Source organism: Plodia interpunctella, chromosome 17 (assembly GCF_027563975.2).
Source record: "Plodia interpunctella isolate USDA-ARS_2022_Savannah chromosome 17, ilPloInte3.2, whole genome shotgun sequence".
NCBI classification, from domain to species: domain Eukaryota; kingdom Metazoa; phylum Arthropoda; class Insecta; order Lepidoptera; family Pyralidae; genus Plodia; species Plodia interpunctella.
The window spans coordinates 8,178,203-8,197,821 of record NC_071310.1 but is presented as its reverse complement, the minus strand read 5'-3'; the positions used below and the strand labels follow the sequence as shown (position 1 = coordinate 8,197,821).

The following is a 19,619-nucleotide window of genomic DNA, read 5'->3' as shown; positions in this document are numbered from 1 at the left end:
GGTCTTCTGTATAATAGTGTTTTAAATATATAGCTTTAATGGAAAAGATGAAAAGATGAGAAAATGTTACACCAATTTTTGATTTGCGTTATTGTGCGCTCTTTATACAGAAAAATCACAATAGTCATATTTATTATCGATTCTCGATTGCGCCGCGTTTGTAATTATTCCTCAACACTATAATAAACACTAAACGAGTTCTGTCAATGTCACTGTCAAATAAAAATCAATACAAGCCCAAAGCTTTTGTACGATTTTATTGTTGTTGCGAGTTTTATTAAGTTTATAGAAGAAAATCCGCATTTACTCTTATTAAAAGACAATAAAAACTATTAATGAAATATAAAAACAAAATGGCGCATAGATGGAGGGAGGAGGAAACGGTGGCTTTTGTGAACATGTACAAGCAATCACGATGTCTTTGGGATATCAACGATAAGCATTATAAAAATCGACACGCGCGTCTATCGGCGCTCAAAATGATGATACAGTCGCTAGAAATCCCTGGACTAACAGTGTACGATGTCAAAACAAAGATTAAGAACCTGAGATCGACATACCATCAGGTTGTGAAGAAGGTTGAAAATTGCAGGAAAGATGGTCATGTTTATGTCCCTCGGTTGGTATGGTTTGATACATTTACAGAAATTATCAACAGCGAAAATAAAAAGAATGTAAAAGAGGAGTTTTCTAATGCGGTGAGTACCTACCATGTTTGACTTCTCTTAATAATTAGTTATTTCAATTTTCTAATTGGAAACTACTTCAGTAATGTAAACTTTGTTGCTAGTAACATAATAAACTTTTGACTCTTTCTTCCTTATCATAATCTGTTATTGTTAAAGTTATGAAGCAAAATTGAGTTTGATACATGTCAACTGGTCTTAATAATTTCATTACATTGTCAGATTTAAGCTTATTTTATCTTAAAAGTATTTTGAAAAATTAAATTTGATTTAGGAATCAAAATTATAGTTTGTCTTTAATTTATCATAGTAAAATTTACTGATTTCAGAGTTCGGACACTGTGAATGAGTCTTCCACTGATGGATACTTTGACAGTCCGCACACACAAAGCCCTGAACCTGATAATGACACAGAAAACTACGAAAGCAAGGCAGAAATCCATTTTGCGGAAGTGTGCAGTTACAGTCCGCCAAAGAAAAAGCAAGCTACAGTGTCTAAGGATAAAATTAACACATTATTGGAAAAGATACAGAGATTGGAGCAAGGCATGTCGTCACAATCAACGGGCTTAAATAACTTGGATGAGTTTCAACTGTTTGCAATGAGTATAGCCGAGCAATTGAAACAGTTACCTCTGGTTACAGCATTGAGGTTACAGGTAGAAATACAAAACCTTGTCGCAAATGAGAGAATCAGTGCTACAAATTCCAATGAGTGAAGATACAGCAAAATATGATGAAGTTTGAAACAAATGAATAGTTATGTGAATGAGGTCTAACATTTACTTATTTCTTGGTTGGGGACAACAGGAGATCCTGATGATCTGTACTCCCATTCTGGGATGATTTCACCTGATTCCCAAAACATTTTTTACATTGTGACTAATTTTTTAGGCATTTCAAAAATTTTTTGGGGTTGACATAACTTTTTATTAAAATTATACACTTACCAATCAATATATTCACTGATATCTGACAAAATCGATCATTTTGTAGCAATTGTATCAAAAGCACTGGCGTTTCAAGTGTTGGTACAAAACATATAATTTATTTATTTTGCTTCTTTTTTTACATTATGTAAAATATTATGCGAAAATAGGCCATCATTTTAAAATATAAAATAGGTATATCTGCTAGCATTAGAGTTAAGAGCGCCTAGGGATCCAACGAGAGTAATCTCAATATGCTGGCTGTGTCCGCCTCAAGTATATCTCTTGATTCAATGGACGAGAGGGAGCGACGCCACATAATTGTGGATTTGTAATTTACAAATTTATTTTTAAAACATCAGCAACGTCGAAGGATAGTTGACATAAACAACGACTTTTGTTCGACGAGTTTTGATAATTCGTTAAATTTTACCATCATACATGAATATTTATTCTTTAAATTATTCGTTTCAACGCTAAACACTTGAACAACACACACACACAAACATGGTTTGAAGTGGGTCGGCGGCGCTATCGCGAAGGCGCTAACGTGGAGGTACGAATGTAAGGACAGGACAAAAACATTTTTAACATATGTATTGAGTTATATCGAAACTTGTAGAACAGATTGCTGAATTAATGTATTTAGTTTTTTATTATATTTTTCACTTGATTAAAGTGCGAAAAGTATTAATATTTTTAAATGACTATTGTCAAATTGTTTTTAAATCAATGGTATATTCTTCACTTAACAATACAGCAAAATGTTAAATAATTAATTTAATTTTAAAGAAATAAAGACATTTTAATTTTGCTTTTATGTATGTGAAAAGTCCCTTGTCTCCTGACAATCGGAATAATGAGTTGTAACTAGTGATGTGCCATTCCCAAAAATATACTTTAACAAAAAGGTTCCCAATTTTGTGGGAGCGGAAAGTTGGAATCCCAGGTAACATGGAGATGGGAATGGCACATCACAAGTTTTAAACGGCTTATGATAATTACATAAACATAAAGACATTATTTTATTTATTATGTAAATGAATGATGATCATTATATGTATTTTGTAAATACAATAATGTAAACACTATGAACATAGCTGTCAAGATGCGAAATATTAAAAATAATCTTTAATTATGGAAATGTAACATTTCCCTATATAAAAGTTTTTATTAGATTTATTTAAGATTATTATGGAGACAAATATTATTAAACAATTCTTCCATATTACAAATAAAGTAATTATTACACGCTCAAATACTTTTATTTCACTTCTCTTAGCAAATTAGTAACTATGTCTAGCAAAGAACTATGTGTTTTTGATAAAAACGTGTATTAAAATAATTTTTACCCCAATGATATGAGATCGCAACAAGCTCAACCCAACGAAACTTGTTTATCTCTTAAAGTGTTCATATAGTTGTTCTGTATAATGTTTGCCAAAAGTTACAACCCTTAATTTTTGCTACCATTTTTCCAAATGCCATTCATGCCGTCATATGAATGGCATTTGGAAGTGACCTTTCCTCTCGGCTCCTCTCAGCCTCCACCTTGCGTAGTGTCGTTCAGAATGGCTATAGGAAGTAGATCAGTTGGCTGTGATAGAATATTTATTACTAGATTTGGTCCGGGGTTTCGCTGCCGTGGGAATTTTGAGATAAAATATAGCATATAATGACGAAAGAATTTTTGAAATCGGTTCGGTAGTTTCGGAGATTACCTCAAACATACAAACTCACAAGGGCTTACCTCTTTATAATAATAGTATATAGATGACCACACACAAAAATACACATAAATAAAGAAAAGGTACTAAATGTGTGCGCAGGACGTAACAGCTCAGTGTTACGCCAACCATTACCATACGATAGGTGATATCACTATAAATTATTTATTTATTGTTATTTAAATACAACAGAACATGTGTATCCTATTACAGTATTTATAAAAGGAAGAAAAGAAAAAAATCTCAATAACAATATCACATTAAAAAGAAACATAAAAAAATATATTGTATTTTTAATACAAGCAAGTCTACTCACATATGAAATATCGCCATATATCTGCAGTCTGGCGTGCGAGAGTCCGCTGGACGCGCGCGTGAAGTCGGCGCTCCTGGCCGACACGCTGACGCTGGTGGGGCTGCCGGCGGTGGGCACCAAGCTGGACGTGGTCAACAACTCGCTCAAGATGAGGATCGGCGCGGTGAGTGATCTAGCTGTAGTTAATGCCGGGACGTGAGGCTCCCTCTATTACGGTTGAGCTACGCGATGGCTGACCCACGAGTCAACTCCTGAACGGGTGCTGCCAGAGGGAACTCGTCAGCTGGTTTCTTATATATTTTTGTGAGATTAATTAATAAAATAATATAAATATAAAATTCTTTTTTTACATTTTTTTTTACATCTAGTTTTTGCCCGCGGCTTCGCCCGCGAAATTTTTTCCAGGATGAAAAATACACTATGTCCTTCTCTTTACTTCAAACAACATGTGTGCAAAATTTCAAGAAGATTGCTTGAGTAGAAAAAGCGTGAAGAGGTAACAAACCAACAAGATTAATTCTGCATTTATAAAATTAGTTAGGATTAGAAAATTAGTTTTTTGTTTGTAACAGTCGAATAAACAATCTATAAACAACGTCCTATATATATTTGCGCAGTGTCGTCGCGTCCACTCAGCGGAGAACGTCTGCGTGACACGGAAGCCTACCAACGGTTCAGGATCGTCCGGGCCACAGGCCGGGGCTCCGCCCTCGGTGGGGGCCAACGGGGCCGCACTGACCGGCGAGGAGATGCGGCTGGTGCGCGCCGTGAGGGCCCAGTACGCGAGGAGAGGGGGCTTCGTCAGGATCTTCCCCAGCCAGAACTCTTGGCAGAAATACTCCCAGTATCTGGGTGAGTAATATATGTGATAGGTTATGGAGCTGAAACTTTTTGGAGGAAATACAGCTAGTGAGGAGAAGGGGGTTTGTCATGATCGTCCCCAGCCGGAACTTTTGGCAGAAGTATTCGCAATATCTAGGTGAGTCTCGTATCTAGATATAGTTTTACTAGCTGTAGCCCACGGCTTTGTGTTTTTAATACAAACTTTCGCCTTGCATGCCCTATGAGATTGATTCTTGAAATAAAATCTTTTCATCATAAATGATTTATCAGTTTCGACTTGAAAGTCTATCTTTTCCATTCTTATATATTCTTAAAAGAAGTCCCTGTAGCGTCTGTCTGCCTATTTGTATGAACGCGATAAATTCAAAAACTACTTTTACATCAATAGATAGTATGATTCTTTAGTAAGTTTTAAGTGTATAATTTATTACGCTTTTACCCGAGCAAAGCCGGGACGGTCGTTTATAATATTGGTATGAAATAGAAAATTGTAACGCTTGTTTTTATAAAAATATTTTGATAGATCGTATGAGTTCCTTCTTTTGTTTGAACCCACAAAGGGTTTGAAAGCCGTTTGTATATAATCTATGGTCATGCCTATTGACAACGTCACTGTCATTGTGACTCCTCCAATGGTTGTTTCATACGTTTATTTCCAGACAACAAAGATCCAGAGTATGTTAGCAGTATGTATATAGTATAGTAGTATCATCAATCGGGTTGATTTGTCACACCACCAGACCCCGTGTGCGGCGTGCCCGTGTGCTCCACGTCGCTGAACAACAACGCGCCCTACAACGTGGTGCAGCACAACTACAACCTGCTCGTGCACACGCACGTGCTGCCGCACTTCCAGAACGCGCTCGTCGCCACCAGCGTCACTGACACGCCGCAACGGTGATATACTTTTAATATTACTTTTTCAGGATTGAGAAATTTCATTTTTTTTTGTCTAGCCTGTAGGTGTTGTGTCCCACTGATGGGCAAAGGAAAGTTTCAATAGAAGAATTAATTTCTTTTTTCGTTTCACGTTTTCTCCCTACGTTCCTAGAATGGATTACCATGATTGGCTGGTGGCAAATTTCCGTCTTTCATTCTTGTTCTTACTCTCTTAATTCAATAAAATAAATATTAAATTAAAATGTATCCATGTTTCCCAAATAAATTTTGCAGCATAAATTAAAAAAAAAATCATCTTCAACAGCCATTTAAATATCTTCACTGCTGGGACTGGGCTTCCTTACGGATGGATAAAGAGTTTGGGCCATGACCCACCACATAAAATTAGTATTAAGAAAAAACTATATCAGTTTGCACAACATTCTCCTATTCTAGCACTCATTTCCGACCCTAGTCTATGGTTCTAATACAAAAAATACAATTTTTCGTTACACAATACAACAGTTTCTCAACATATCAAAACGCAAAACTTCTTTTTCATACGTCACCGTAACCATTTTATAGGTTAAAACGCTACGAAGCAGTGACAGTGACATCAACCGCGCCGGCCATCACGCTAGAACAGCAGCCGCCGCCGGCGACGCAGCAGCACCTGGACACGAGGCGCGCCAAGGATCTGGTCAAACACCAGCTGATGGACGGCTTGAGGCTCACGTAAGTTAATCCTACTTTGAATTTATGGCTGCCCTGGTACTTGCGAGTTGTCTTTGTCCTCTCTCGTGTCTTCTACCGCCGTATTTTCAGTGCATGTCTATGAGAAACCTATTTCAAACTTATTCCCTGTTTTTTTTTAACCTAGGATAGTGAACAATGAATTCTACGTAAAAAGAAGTATCAGTGATAAATCCACGATTGGTTATCATTGGATTAGGTTGTAAAAAAAAATTAAAATTGACAAGATTATTTGATTGTCGCTGAGACATGAAGAATCGGCAGGAAACCCGGCTAGTTTCGTCGTTAGATATTATATCATTGTGAAGTTAAACTAAATCAAAAAATGTGAGTATAATTTTCTTTCGACCATCGCACAGAACAAACTGCCCGAGAAGATAGGAGACCTTGCAAATATGCATTTCTTTCTAGTATGGGCGAAGGGCGACGCGCATTCGGCCTCTTCCTCACATACGTGCTGAAGCGGATATCCTCTCCCGCGAACGAGTTGGCCGTGTCTCATGCGGCGCTAGTGCTCAAGTTCCTCAAACGCGCGTGCTCGACGCTCAGAATGCCTTACAATGTAAAGGTGACGCTTGAAGCCGCATGGCTTTTGCTTTGATGGAGGGGGGACCTCTATAATGTTTATGTTAATTAGGGTTGTCCACGATAAACCACATGTCAGCGTAAGCGTCAAATATCACAAAGACAAAGTAAACTAAAGACGACGAGCTAGTGGAGCCAAATGAGGCTTTTGTGAAACCGGGATGAGAAACAGAAAATGTTAGCGCTCTGTCCCTTTTCTTTTTGTGAATTTCTAACATGCATTCATCTTGTATGAGCGAAAAGATACACACGAAGTCTATATTTTTCTATGTCTACGATATATCAAGTCAATACTTGACACTTCCAGTCAGTTGTCAAATTTAAATGACGTTGTTGCACCAACTGACAGTTGTCTGGACTTCACGCGTAAGTGCTGGCATGTGGTGGGAGACAAAAACATCGGGAAAACCCTCATTGTCTGATTCGTTTTTTGGCAGTATCACTCAAATGGAATTTTGTTTAAAAAAAAATAGTTTTTATTTATTTTTAATTTTTTTTATTTAACATTTACCAAATTTTGCTACAGACTTTGCTAAATGAACAAATGTGCAGAAGAAACCTTAAAACGTATAGAGGTCCAATCTTCCAGTACACTACACACTGCTATTACTGCTGCGCGGATGACAGGGTAATTTTGTTTTGCACAATAAATTCACATGCTGTTGTATTGGTAGTTTGTAATAATAAATACATATTTATACAAGAAAGTTTGCAAGCTTTGATTTATTTATATCTGTATATTATTGAGAAAACACTGTTCAGTTAACACTTGCTTTACAAAAGGTTTGCGTATGTCGTAAAAACTAATTTTGTTACTAAAGTGTATTATCTCGATCGCGAACGTGTTAAGGCTGCGCACACATATTTATCAATTTTATTTTATTACACAGTTGCAATTGACTAAACCGAAAAACCGGTGGTCACTAAAATCCGTTTAGTAGCGTAATAAACAAAATTTGTAGTGGTGGCGCTAGTGTGCGGTTATGCGTTCTCTGAGCACGTTTCGTTTAACAGCTTATAGTCTTTGTCTATGGATGGAAGTGAGAAACACTTGTTTTTTCTAAAAAAATATATGTACTGAACTTGTTTACTTGACCGCCGCTTTCAATAGATTATTAGTGTGCTGATAAAATAGATCTGTGTGAAAAGTCTACGGGCGGTACCTCTGTTTAATAGTGGAGTTCTTGTCGCTACCACGATGGTTACACATTATACTCGTATTGCCTGTGTTTCTCAGTAGCCAAAGATTATTCAGAATATAGTACGGTCAACAGCACATCAACCTACTCAAATTCATTGCAAACTCGCCGCTATTACCGCGCCATAGAGGTTCATGCAGGGTAACTTGATGTGCCGTTAATTGTACTATTTTGTCTGCGTGTTTTAAGGTTCCATTTCAGCTTTTAAAACAGCCATTTGTATAAAACAGCCAAAGCTTAACCTCGTGTCTGTAACTACACCGAATCAAATCGAAATTGTCTAGCGATTTTGCCATGAAACCATGACAGAAGGTCTTCCATATTTATAAACCCTATATGGGTGAATTTCACGTGCGTTTTGAACGCCTATGGAGGCGTTCAATAATTTAAAAACACTAATGATAGCCCATGGGGGCTATCATTAGTGTTTTTATATTGTACCATACACAGTACATCGTAGCCGACGTCTTTCGCTTTTTAACATCACCTACATAGAATGGTCATAATCATATATGGTATTAGAAAAGCGATTTTTTCCCTAGATATTATGAAATGTGTACCAAAAAACCCATTACCTTGAAAAATTACGAAAAATCTATATTCAGACGAAACGCAGCCGGTATTTTGATCAATACCTTGTTAACTTCAGCAATAAATTCGACTGGAATAAATCTGTAAACTCGTCCTAGGGTCCCCCGGTTAAGATGTGTGACAAGGACCGCTGCGCAGTCATCGCGAAACAGCTCAACGACTTCCTGTACATGTACTATAGGGAAACTGATCTGTACACCGACAGCGAGGACAAGGAGGGATGCGTCTCCAATATACACTTCGCACAGTTCCTGTATTCTGCCAGGTTAGCATTGTATATCTTCGGATATATCGGTATAGCGTGCCCTGGGCTCCGACGCTCAATGGCTGGGGAAGAGACCGGGAAACGCTCAGATGAGAGGTAGAGAGAGTATAGTAAGTATATCTTCATTTTTAGGACTCCGCACCTAGGTAAACTCAGAAATTAGATCTTCACACTTTTTCTCGTCATCTTTACTTTAAACTAGATTTAGTTTAAATAATATTTATTTGTAAAAGCTATCATTTTCTGTCGTGACCCTAATTCTCAAGAACGTCTAGAGTTGAAAGTACGAGAATGTCAAGTAGTTTACAATCTATCTAATGATATAAAGGCATAATCAATATATTAACTTCTAAAAGCTTTGTCAGCATCAAAATGTCAGAAAATATGACTATTTGTCTCTTACTTTTTTGCCAAATATTGTACGTATGATTTAAGTTTTTGTTCCGTAGCTATTAATGCATAAGTAACAGTAGGTATTAGTAAATTTTCACACTAAACTCTGAATTCTCACTCCAGTGAGGCGGACCTCGAAGACGTACTACTGTTGCTGCTAAGGATCGAGAACCAGATTACAACATTCCTGGGAGACACCCGCAACCCGTTCTGCGTGGATCTCCCCCCCAGCAAGTTGGCCGAGCCCCCCACAAAACACACGCTATTGAAACATCTGGCTTGTCTGTCGCCCGTCAACACGAGGAGATATCGGTGAGAAACCTCTTTTGAACTTCTGTTGCCTTAGTACTTTTTGCTTACACTATTTGGAACTTCCGCTGTATGTGACTATTGAAAATATCGCATGCATGTCGCCAGTTAACATGAGGAGATATCGGCGAGAAACCTATCTTAAACTTCTGTTAGCCTGGTACTTTCAGCTATTCACTATTTGAATTTCCACTGAACGTGTCTATTGCGAACAGTCAAGGAGATATCGGTGAAAAACTTCTTTTGGACATTTGTTACCCTGGTGCTTTCGTCTCCGATTAATATTCGAAAGTGCTTTCTACTTCTGGGAAACCGAGAAAAAATATTATCAGATTGATAACACGTTTGTCTATTTTCACAAGTCTCGAACATACTTTGGGGCTGACTCCGTCAGTTTGATTTATAACTAAACAGTAATAGTACATTTCAGGCCGTCAGTGTCGGACAGCCTGAGCAAGTCGGAGGAGGAGCCCTCGCTGGAGTCGGCGGAGAGCCCGGCGCCGCGGCTGCCGCCCTTCACCAACTCCGACATCGTGCTCAAGGAGTCCCTCAAGGAGGAGAAACCCTTAAACATGGCGCTCAAGTACGCGCGCTCCTAGCGGGGATAGACTCTGCTACGAGTAGCTCTGGTACTGTATGACCGGTTTAACTTATTTGAACATTTAAAAATATTGACGATTTTCAGTATGAATGTCGCGGCCAAATGTTGAAATAGTTTTTGAATTTTGAAGCAAATTTTAACCGATTGACTGCGACATGAACAGCTCTAACAAGTAGTCGCACAATGTCAACTGTTTTCGGTATGCAATGTCCCTTAGTTTCTCGTTTCTCAATCCCATTCTCCCTAGTCTGAATATTTCATTCAAAATCTTGTGCGATACTTCAGAAATTATTAAATTTTTTAGCCTTGAACGTCAACATTTTTTTGTTTCATTGTTGTTCTTATTAAATAGAAAATCTATTTTAATTATCTGCAAATACAGGGTTTGATAAAACCTATAATAAAAATCGGTCATACAGAGAAAATAGCGTAGCTTTTACGCGCTAGAATTTGCCTTTTGTGCCTACCGACAGTATACTATCAGCATATCTCGAGAAGTATTATAGTTCAATATTAACTGCCGATTAAACGAAGTGCAACAACTGGTTGTGAATTGACATGACGTGTTACATACCCCATTTATGAGTAGTCGGATTTTAAATTATGTACATCTATCTATATAAATAAATAATTTATTTTTTCTTTCACACGAATTATTATAATTATCGAGTATTTTGAGCCATGTATTATTTATTGTTGTGTCTGTTTATTTTTATCCTAAATTGCCGATTTACGACTAAACGGGGAACGACATGTTATATATCAAATTAATTGTCCAAAATTATTGCTATCTCTTACACCTTATGTGGCATACGAAAGAGATTTCAAACAATATTTGACAATGAATTTGATAAGTGAAACAACGTCATTAGACAAGCCTCGACTTGTTTAGTATAAAGCTCGGATGATGTAGAATGAAAATTATATTATAGTTCAAAAATTGCAATTATCATAAGTCGCTTTGCCAAAATTTGCTGTTTGAATGTTGATATTAATATTTCGATTTTAATAGAATTAACTAGCAATCTCAAGCGACGTTGTATTTTCCAAATGATTCAGTATAGCACGTTATTAGTTTTTTTTTATTACATTAAACTGTCGAATTTAATGTGACAATAGACAAGTTTAAACATTTTCTATACTGGAATTATTTAGTCTATCGCCTTCACATGGCACTAATCAGTACCGCCACATAGTTATAACCAAAGATCAGAGGATATTTACATTTTACTGAAACCTACTTATGGGACCTAGCACTATAAATTACAATTTAATTAAATCTAAGGTGCTATGAGGGAGAAACCAGTGACACAATATGCTGCCTCAATCCAACCATCATTTTCAAAATATTTGATGACAAAATATTATAAATAATGGCAAAGTCGAGAGATTTCCATTTGCTACGAAATAATATCTATAGAAAATTATAGTCTCGCTAAGTCCTTGTCTTGTTAATGTCAGATGTTAGTAAAAGAGATGACAGAAAACACATTTCAACTGAGAAGGGTAAGCCCTTTTTAGTGTTTTAAAGTGTTCATTAATGATAAGACGGTATTTATCAATCAATACAAATCAATATTGAACCGTAGCAGATTTTACAAAAACGCTAGAGGGCGCCCCACTCGACTAGGATAGACTGACCTAGATTGTATGTACTTAATCCTATCTGCGATTTATCTACTCAAATTTTATTGTTGAAATATTTTAATTTTCATTTTAATATTTTATGAATATTTCGACATGGGATACTAATGAAATGAGAAGTGTAACAAACAATAATTATGATAAAATTACGGTTTATAGAATAACATTTTTTTTTATTTGATGTCATCTTGTTATATGAAAGGTTGGCTATGATTTAGTATGATGCTTTAGAATTTATTTAATTATAATAATACCTATGTACTTAAATATTTGATATTTATGTAAATTTGTAATTGTGTACCAGAAAAAAAAATACTATTTTTTTTTTAATATAGGGAAACTTTCTGTGTAAGGTACACTGTCACGAATTTCAAATCACATATTCTTCTGTTATTTATTGTAATAGCTTCGATTTTAAGTTAGAACTGATGCTAGTCGAAGGTCAAACCTGTGAGGTACTTCCGCCAAAGGTTAAAGTTATTTATCAAACATAATATATTTTGTTTTCCTTTGAAATAAACTATTGTAGGCTCACTTTAGTTGTAGATAAATATATGATACCTGTTGTCTTGCAATCTTATGAACATAGAAATTTAAGCCTATACCATGAATTTGGGTTTTGTAAGAATAAAATATAACCTTGATCGAATACAGGCCGTCCATCTTAATTTATTGATAACTGTAACCACAAGTATTAACTTCTTTTTGGATATTTTTTAATAACAAGTACTGTATTTATTTTGTTTTAGATATTTAATTTACATTCACCCTATGAACGTATACTTTTTGAACATGATAATGTTAAGCCTCCAGTTAAATGGTATGTCAGCCGCGTGATATTCAATCTATCTCAGTCACACACACACACACCTTACGTGCATAAGAGACGTGTAAATAGCCTCATTAGCTATATCTATTACAAATTTCATCATAATCGGTCCGGCGGTTTAGCTGGGAAAGCGTGGCAGACTTTCGCATTTATTAGTATGGATTGGTTACCCATCTGTTTTTGATTATATAACTACCTATTTTTATAGTACTGAAAATAGTTTGTTTTTGACGGTGTAGATTCAAACTGCTAAAATCAAATTCCGAATAAAGATCTCGCAAGTAAATTTAAATATAATATCTTATTGTGATACGTGCAGCTAGGGAAATAAACCTTTTTTTATTAAAAAATATACTACATAGCATAGCCCATGTTTTTTATCGTTTTGATGTTAGGTAGTGCCATAATGCAATAATATCTTTGTTCAATTTTTGTGTTTTGTTAGGACTGGTCTGCTTTTTCAACTGTGTCACTGAAATAGTAAATAATAACAATGCCTTTTTTACACAGTTGAAATAGAATACTCTGATCCCTTATTTTCATTTCCAAGCTTGTGGACAATGTGTGTGTCATAAATTCCAACATGGGTGCGTTTCAACAAAACTAAGTATCGAATATCTTAAAATTTTATCCTTGTAGAAACGCAGCCAACAAAATGCATGACGCTTCGCTTATGAATACGAACTGCAATGAATGTAGCCCTCAGCAAATTTTTAATCTAAATAAATGTTGTGGAAATATATTTTGAATATGCTAATAAACTCTTAATAATATCTATCCGGTTTTTATTATAATTTCTCAATTGCTCCTGTACATATTGGAAAACTGTTAATTATTGCGACAAATTACTAACAAAGGATGTAAATGAGTTAGTTTTTTATAACAGTGTACAATACTGTGGTGCTGAATAAAAAAAACAGAAATTTAATTTTATAACGGTTGTATTCATTCATATCGATTCACTTGTCTGTCGAACTATACAACGTTTCTGATGGCGTGTTTCCAGAGTAGTCAGAAGCAGTCAAGTTGCGTCATATTCCAATCCACTTCTAGGAAGCCTCAACCTCCAGACCACTCCCTGCGAACATAAATTTGTATTAGTACAACATTCATCACCACGACGTCAAGTGCGGGCGTTTATAAAAAAAATTACGTTAACGAATCGTTCGAGCTCCAAAAACGCTAGAGAACGAGAAGTATTGAAACCACCGCCGCAATATAATTCGATTTATTTTTCTGTAGAAAATGCCTTGGATTCGCATGTTATTCCGATAGCCGGCTGGTGTTTAAAAATTTGATTCTGTAACAGTCAATTTCGCCCTCAGATCGATCAGTAGGTCTTCGCGATCAGACCATGGGCAATAGAAGCAGATTTTTGACGAATTTTGTACAATATACTTATCGACGTACTTTATCGAGCGATCTTGCGCACGTCTGCGCAGTGGCCGTACTTACGATTGTCTATGTTCGCTTGGCGCGTCTTCGGTCGTTGTCGCCTAACCGTAATAGTTGACGTTGTATAGCATCTTAATGCTGCCGCCGAACGCCCGTGCCGTCCGCATCTAATCTATCTGAAAACGACTCGCACGCACTTTGTTCATAGTCGACGCACGACAACGTGAGCCACAGGATATAGTGAGTGAGATCTCAGAGCAGCCCTAGCCTATGAGGCTACCTATAGGGCATGAGCCATTTTGATGTGCGCTCTGTAAGGCTGGTCGATCACCAGCCACAGAAACCTGGGGTGCGCTCAATGTTTTGACATATTCCGTAGTCTTGTTAATCGATTAGATTTCAAAGCTTTTCATCTGTGTTTTTTCATGAAGTTATATGGCGTTCGCATGACGCTACGAGTGTCTCAAGTGGAAACGCATTGAGATGACATCGAGTTGCAAGTTGTTACTACCTATAAATTAATTAGGTCAATAAAATGGTTTCACGGGACCGAAGTGAACGCACCCCAGCCAATATCATCTGCACAATCAAGACATTAGTTCTATTGCAGAAGAGGCTTGGACGTTTGACCGACCGTCGTGCCTAACGCTATTCCTGCAATAAAACCACAGCTATATACATATAGGAGATCCGCAACCATGGAAGCAATATGAAGCAGACGGGACACCAGGTATCATGCAGAATTTGGAATTTTAGTTTTAGTGCCAAGAGGGATATTAAAGTAATAAAAGTATTCTGCTACATTTCATTAAAGGGTTTTTAATCTATAATTAAATATACAACTTAAAATAATTCCTTACAATATTCGCCGATAAATCGTGGGCGGGCTCCGCGGAAGGCGAACCATCGCACGGAGACGGAATAAAAGCCCCGCGTTAAAATCTTCATTTATTAAATTAATTAGTGTATTAACATGATCATTAATGATGGAGTTGCGGCGTGTGGCCGGCCCTACGCTAGCCTGCACCGTCCCACGTCCCACGAACGCAACGCTACGAGCCGAGAGTTCCGCAGAGTACGGTACAGTTTGTTCGCGCGGCGCTATCATCCTACGCTAGTCTAGTAGCGGCGCGGGCCCATGCCGCCGCTGTGCTCCCTACCGCGCGCCGCTCCGCCGCCGCCGCTATACAAACACACACGTCAGTGCCGCAGCCCCGGCTCATAGTGCACCTCCAGATCCCATCGGACGCGTCATCCGTCATATGAGACGATTCGATCTATTTCGCATGTTTAAAAACATATTGCAGTAGTTTTCTCGCAAATAGTTTTGTTATACGATTCTTAACCGAAATAGCCTTTATTTGACAGAGGGCTATGTTTGCGTCCATAGTTTGATGTCAAGTGTCTGTAGCACATAATAACATGCTAATTGGCAAATCGTTACCATTTGTAGAGTTTTCGATAATTATGTGACATAACTTTTTATGTACTCTGCCGAGAATGAAACGTACGATCCGTTACCGCAAATCCAACATCCATATTTCGATCAGATTGTTGACACAAAGAATCTAGAGAATGCACTATAACCCAGAAGGCTATGTTAGCCATGTCAGAAGCGTACCAACATCATTATATAACAATTTTATCACCATTATTAATTAGTGCACAATAGGCATCACTTTATTTTGTTTGCAGATTTTCTTCGACTATATCTTCAAAGAATTGTGATAGATTTTTCATGAAAATAAATTCTTGTGTGACTAATATGTAAACAATGGTCTCAAAAATGTTATGTTAACTTGAAATCATTACTTCCGTTCTAAATTCCTTTGGAATAAAACACACAGGCTGTATTCAATCTGTACATCTATTATGTAGGTATTGTATATGTAAAAATCTAAAAGTATTAGTGTTAGACTTTACATTAAACTGATAGACATTTAAAATATTTTTAATTACTGTTTTGTTTTAATGTAAACAACGAATACCTTGATTAAAACATAATAAGTCTTCCATTCAACTTCTGACCAGTCTACATATTAGTCACAGTTGTAATGAATAATCAAGATGAAACTCACCGTCCCATTGGTGCATATTGCTGTCCGTAGGGATCTCTATCGTAGCCGGACACTGCCGCACCTCCCCTGTCCCTGGAATAAGATTAATAAAGTTAGTTTGTTTGATAATTTTATTTAACATGTGTCAATTTGATTCATGTCGCCTATAGGCATCCAGTGCCCTGTGGCGTATGTATTAGTAGTGTCCGTGTGTAGGATAAATTATATTAGTATGGAAAAGTGATGGATGAGACTGGCACAGGACCGTAAAAGAAATGGCGCGAAAATAGGGAGGCCTATATGCAACAGTGGCTAGGCTGAAAATAATAATGATGTGCAGGATCTCTCACGTTTCCCTTCATTGGAAGCAAATAAAAATAAAAATCTATGGAAAGTACACAAGTGAAATTGTTATATAATACTCATGTGGTAAAATAGAATTTTGAATGTACTCCAACTAATTTACTGGAATCAGGATCACTTACATTGGTGATCTTCTGCTGAACATATCTCCATTGCCCATCCCCGCTGCCCGCTGTGTGGGCGCGCTGCGGTCGTAGCCCGCGGCCATGGGCACAGCGGCGCGGTAGGGCGCGCGGCGCTCCATCAGCTCCCGCTCGTCCGGGTACAGCGGCGCGCGGCGCTCCTCGCCGTACATGCCGCCCATGTCGTCCACCGGCGCCGAGTACCCGCGCCGCTCGTCCGCGTACATGGGCGCTGGCGCCGCATAGGGGTCCCGCGACAGCGCGAACCCGCGCCGGTCTTCGCCGCCGTAGCCGTTGTAGCGGTCGTCGTACGCGGCCGGCGCCCGCTCGGGCCCGCGCTCGTAGCCACCGCCCATGCCGTTGCGCGCTCCGCCGCCCATGCCCATGCCTCCCATGTGTGGCCCCCGCATGTCTCCGCCGCGCATGTGGCCCATGGGTCTCGAGTCGCGCATGTAGGGCGCGTCCCGGCCGCCGCCGCCGCCGCCTCGCATGGGGCCGCCGCCGCCGCGCCGGTCCATGCCACCTCTCATGCCGCCGCGCATTCCGCCGCCGCGCCCGCCACCTCGCTGGCCGCGCTCCTTGATGCGACCGCGTTCGACCGATATCACAGCTCCGTTGAACGTGGTGTTATTCAACCCCCGAATTGCGGCGGATGCCTGGTCCTCTGTTTGCATGTGCACGAACCCGCACCGGTTCATGATATCGCATTCTGTGACGGCACCGAAGCGCTCGAATAGCTTTCTTAAATCCTCAGGCTTGGAGCCCTGTGGTAGACTGCCGACGAATACTTTGGTTTGCTGCAACGACATAATTTCATTAGATAATGCCCGCCTCCTTCAGGTGACCAGGTTCACCATTCATTCCAATAAATATATGTTTACTTACCGGCACCATTATCACTTATTATTTATATTAAAATGTAATTATTTGTATTAAAATTAATAACTTCACTTTACTACGACGCACAACGATAACCTCTCACGAGCTCGCTACAAAATGGTGGATGGCGGGCAATAAAAAAATAGTGTGAAAAGACGCTATGCGAAACCCTGTCTTTTGATTGGCAATTTTTTAAATTTTAGATATTCATTGGCGTAGGCCGTGTCAAATTTTCACATCGTCTCATTTCATTGGTTCTCTACTCGTGTTTTGTCAATACTGCAAAGAAAAAAAAATTGTCTATGTATTTGATGTATGCAAAGTCAAAGTTATATTGTTTAGTTGGTTTTGGTTGGATGGCTGTATAGGCTTAGATTCCTTTGCCTTTCCATATAGATAAACTATACAAAAAATTTTGGCGGAAATATTTAAAATTTAGAATGCGTGTTGTACCCCTACATAATTGTAACTTATGTAAATGTGAATTTGATGTGATAGGTAACAATAAAATGAATTCCTTTTCCATTTAGCACAACAATGGTACCTAGGTTAGCCCCTGGAGTGGAATATTTTGAGGTCATCATGGTTAGGATAGGAACAAGTGGGAATGTAAAGAGGCGAAAAAGTAAAAAATAATACGTAGAAATTTTGTTAATCAGTGTTTATTATTATCATGACCAACGGTTATATATAACAAATAGAGAGTACACTCGTAAAAATGCCTTTAAAAATGGCATGTGTTATTTTTTAGGATTTAGTATCACAATGTCGCTTTATATATAAATTAACCTAATGTCATCTTAGCGAATCTAAATACATCGTAGCATTATTTAATGTTTTGATCAATTTCGATATTTCGTAATTAATAGAACTTTGAACATAGTCTCCTAAATTATATTTGTTAATGGTCCCGCATTCAGTCTTACATTGAAATATAGCGGATAGCTTTGCGTATATTTTTTCTGGATCGTTGTGGTGGATAGCCTTTGGTGATATCCGGTTGGCTTTTTTGTGTAGTGAGTCGGCTGCGATGGTCAGGTTTTGAGACACATCATTGTTCTTTTTTATTTCGGCACGTGTCATATGCCCCAACATGTATCCTGGAACATAACGTAACATTGAAGTCATGGGCTAATGAATACACAGGCAAACAGAGTTGAGGGAAAAAGTAGGAAACCTGACCCTGGGCTCCGATGATCAGATGAGAAAGAGTCGAGTGGGAAGTTATGGAACACAGGATCATGATTTTCTTCGAAAACCCGACCATTATAATGCCCATTATCTAGTCGGATAACTCAAGTCTTTAAAATGTAAGTAAAAGTTGGAACGAAGAACTAACAACATACTAAGTACATATTTTATTTTTAGTTTACCACTTGCTTCAAGTGCAAAGTCGGTGATAAAATAATAACATGAAACGCGCAAGATACGGGAATGTATTCCGTCTCCTGAATGAAGTCTGCTATATTAATGGGCAGCCGCTATACAAGATAAACGTTTCAAAGTCATTACACATTTGAAATTATCACACACATGAATACGAATAGAGCGTACGAACAAAATCCCAGTTCCAAATCGTATTTTTATTGACATTTACAATATCCATGGTCAACATTGTTAGTAAATAAAGAGTGCGTGTACTCACCGGCGAAAATGCATATGAGTCCTATAAAAAGCGTGATGACCGCGTACAGCCGCTTGCTGTCGTGCGCGGGCGCCGAGGCGCGGCGATCCGAGCCCATCATAACTTAAATTCCAAATAATGAAGAAAACTGCCCGCTCCGCCGGTCAATGGCGACTCCTGCGCGCGCAACTCACACTAACTATTAATAGAAAAGTTTCGACTTGTCTGTCTGCACGGGAATGTCTCGGGTTTTTTACCGATTCTATAGAACTATGTTTATGTCTTCCTACGTTGCCAAGATCAGTTTGGGATTTATTATTGTCTTGTAATCATATTATTGGAATGTGTGTGACGATATGTCTCCAGCTTTTTGCCAGCACTGGGGGATGAATTTTTGAGCATTTCAATCACCGTCATAACCTTCCTTCAAATTTCAATAAAGACAAGAATCTTTTACCATTCATATACCTTTTTACAGCTAATTTAAGAATAATAATGTTTTGGTGGTAGTGAAACATTTTATCAAATTTGTGTTTTATTGTGTTCTGAGAACGTTTTTATTGAAGGACAGTAACGCCGCCGGTCAAAATGCTCCAAACCCTGGGGCAAACGAGATTGTAGTTTGCACAA

The 19,619-nt window shown here is 38.1% G+C and overlaps 4 protein-coding genes across 14 annotated transcripts in view; 2 read left to right on the top strand and 2 right to left on the bottom strand.

The window, feature by feature from the left end:
* Positions 1 to 13,324, top strand: part of TTLL5 (Tubulin tyrosine ligase-like 5) — a 31,604-nt gene extending 18,280 nt beyond the window's left edge. For 4 of the 10 annotated variants that reach the window (XM_064436509.1, XM_053757853.2, XM_053757852.2 and 1 more), the window contains 9 exons: positions 3,686 to 3,821; positions 4,276 to 4,510; positions 5,242 to 5,398; positions 5,966 to 6,115; positions 6,545 to 6,701; positions 7,245 to 7,346; positions 8,607 to 8,773; positions 9,290 to 9,478; positions 9,906 to 13,324. In XM_064436509.1, coding sequence (XP_064292579.1) covers positions 3,686 to 3,821; positions 4,276 to 4,510; positions 5,242 to 5,398; positions 5,966 to 6,115; positions 6,545 to 6,701; positions 7,245 to 7,346; positions 8,607 to 8,773; positions 9,290 to 9,478; positions 9,906 to 10,074 — 1,462 coding nt within the window. In that variant the 3' untranslated portion in view covers positions 10,075 to 13,324. The remainder of the gene's footprint in view (positions 1 to 3,685; positions 3,822 to 4,275; positions 4,511 to 5,241; positions 5,399 to 5,965; positions 6,116 to 6,544; positions 6,702 to 7,244; positions 7,347 to 8,606; positions 8,774 to 9,289; positions 9,479 to 9,905) is intronic. The other 6 variants (XM_053757860.2, XM_053757856.2, XM_053757857.2 and 3 more) reach the window with 4 other exon arrangements.
* On the top strand, positions 204 to 2,869 carry LOC128677185 (uncharacterized). Its single transcript, XM_053757863.1, has 2 exons — positions 204 to 698; positions 1,016 to 2,869. The coding sequence occupies exons 1-2, from the start codon at positions 336 to 338 to the stop codon at positions 1,403 to 1,405; spliced, it is 753 nt and encodes a 250-aa protein (XP_053613838.1). The 5' UTR covers positions 204 to 335; the 3' UTR covers positions 1,406 to 2,869.
* Positions 13,325 to 13,472: 148 nt separating the features above from the next.
* Positions 13,473 to 17,526, bottom strand: LOC128677184 (H/ACA ribonucleoprotein complex subunit 1-like). Of its 2 annotated transcripts, none has more exons than XM_053757862.1 (4): positions 17,372 to 17,526; positions 16,487 to 17,283; positions 16,023 to 16,094; positions 13,473 to 13,627 (listed from the first exon to the last, which is right to left on the bottom strand). In XM_053757862.1, exons 1-4 carry the CDS (start codon positions 17,378 to 17,380, stop codon positions 13,609 to 13,611), a joined length of 897 nt encoding a protein of 298 aa, XP_053613837.1. In that variant the 5' UTR covers positions 17,381 to 17,526; the 3' UTR covers positions 13,473 to 13,608. The 2 variants fall into 2 exon arrangements, with proteins under 2 accessions (XP_053613837.1, XP_064292580.1); XM_064436510.1 differs by lacking the exon at positions 13,473 to 13,627 and adding an exon at positions 14,744 to 15,127.
* Positions 17,527 to 18,017: 491 nt separating this feature from the next.
* Positions 18,018 to 19,464, bottom strand: LOC128677187 (uncharacterized). Its single transcript, XM_053757865.2, has 2 exons — positions 19,011 to 19,464; positions 18,018 to 18,465 (listed from the first exon to the last, which is right to left on the bottom strand). The coding sequence occupies exons 1-2, from the start codon at positions 19,108 to 19,110 to the stop codon at positions 18,161 to 18,163; spliced, it is 405 nt and encodes a 134-aa protein (XP_053613840.1). The 5' UTR covers positions 19,111 to 19,464; the 3' UTR covers positions 18,018 to 18,160.
* Positions 19,465 to 19,619: the final 155 nt, after the last annotated feature.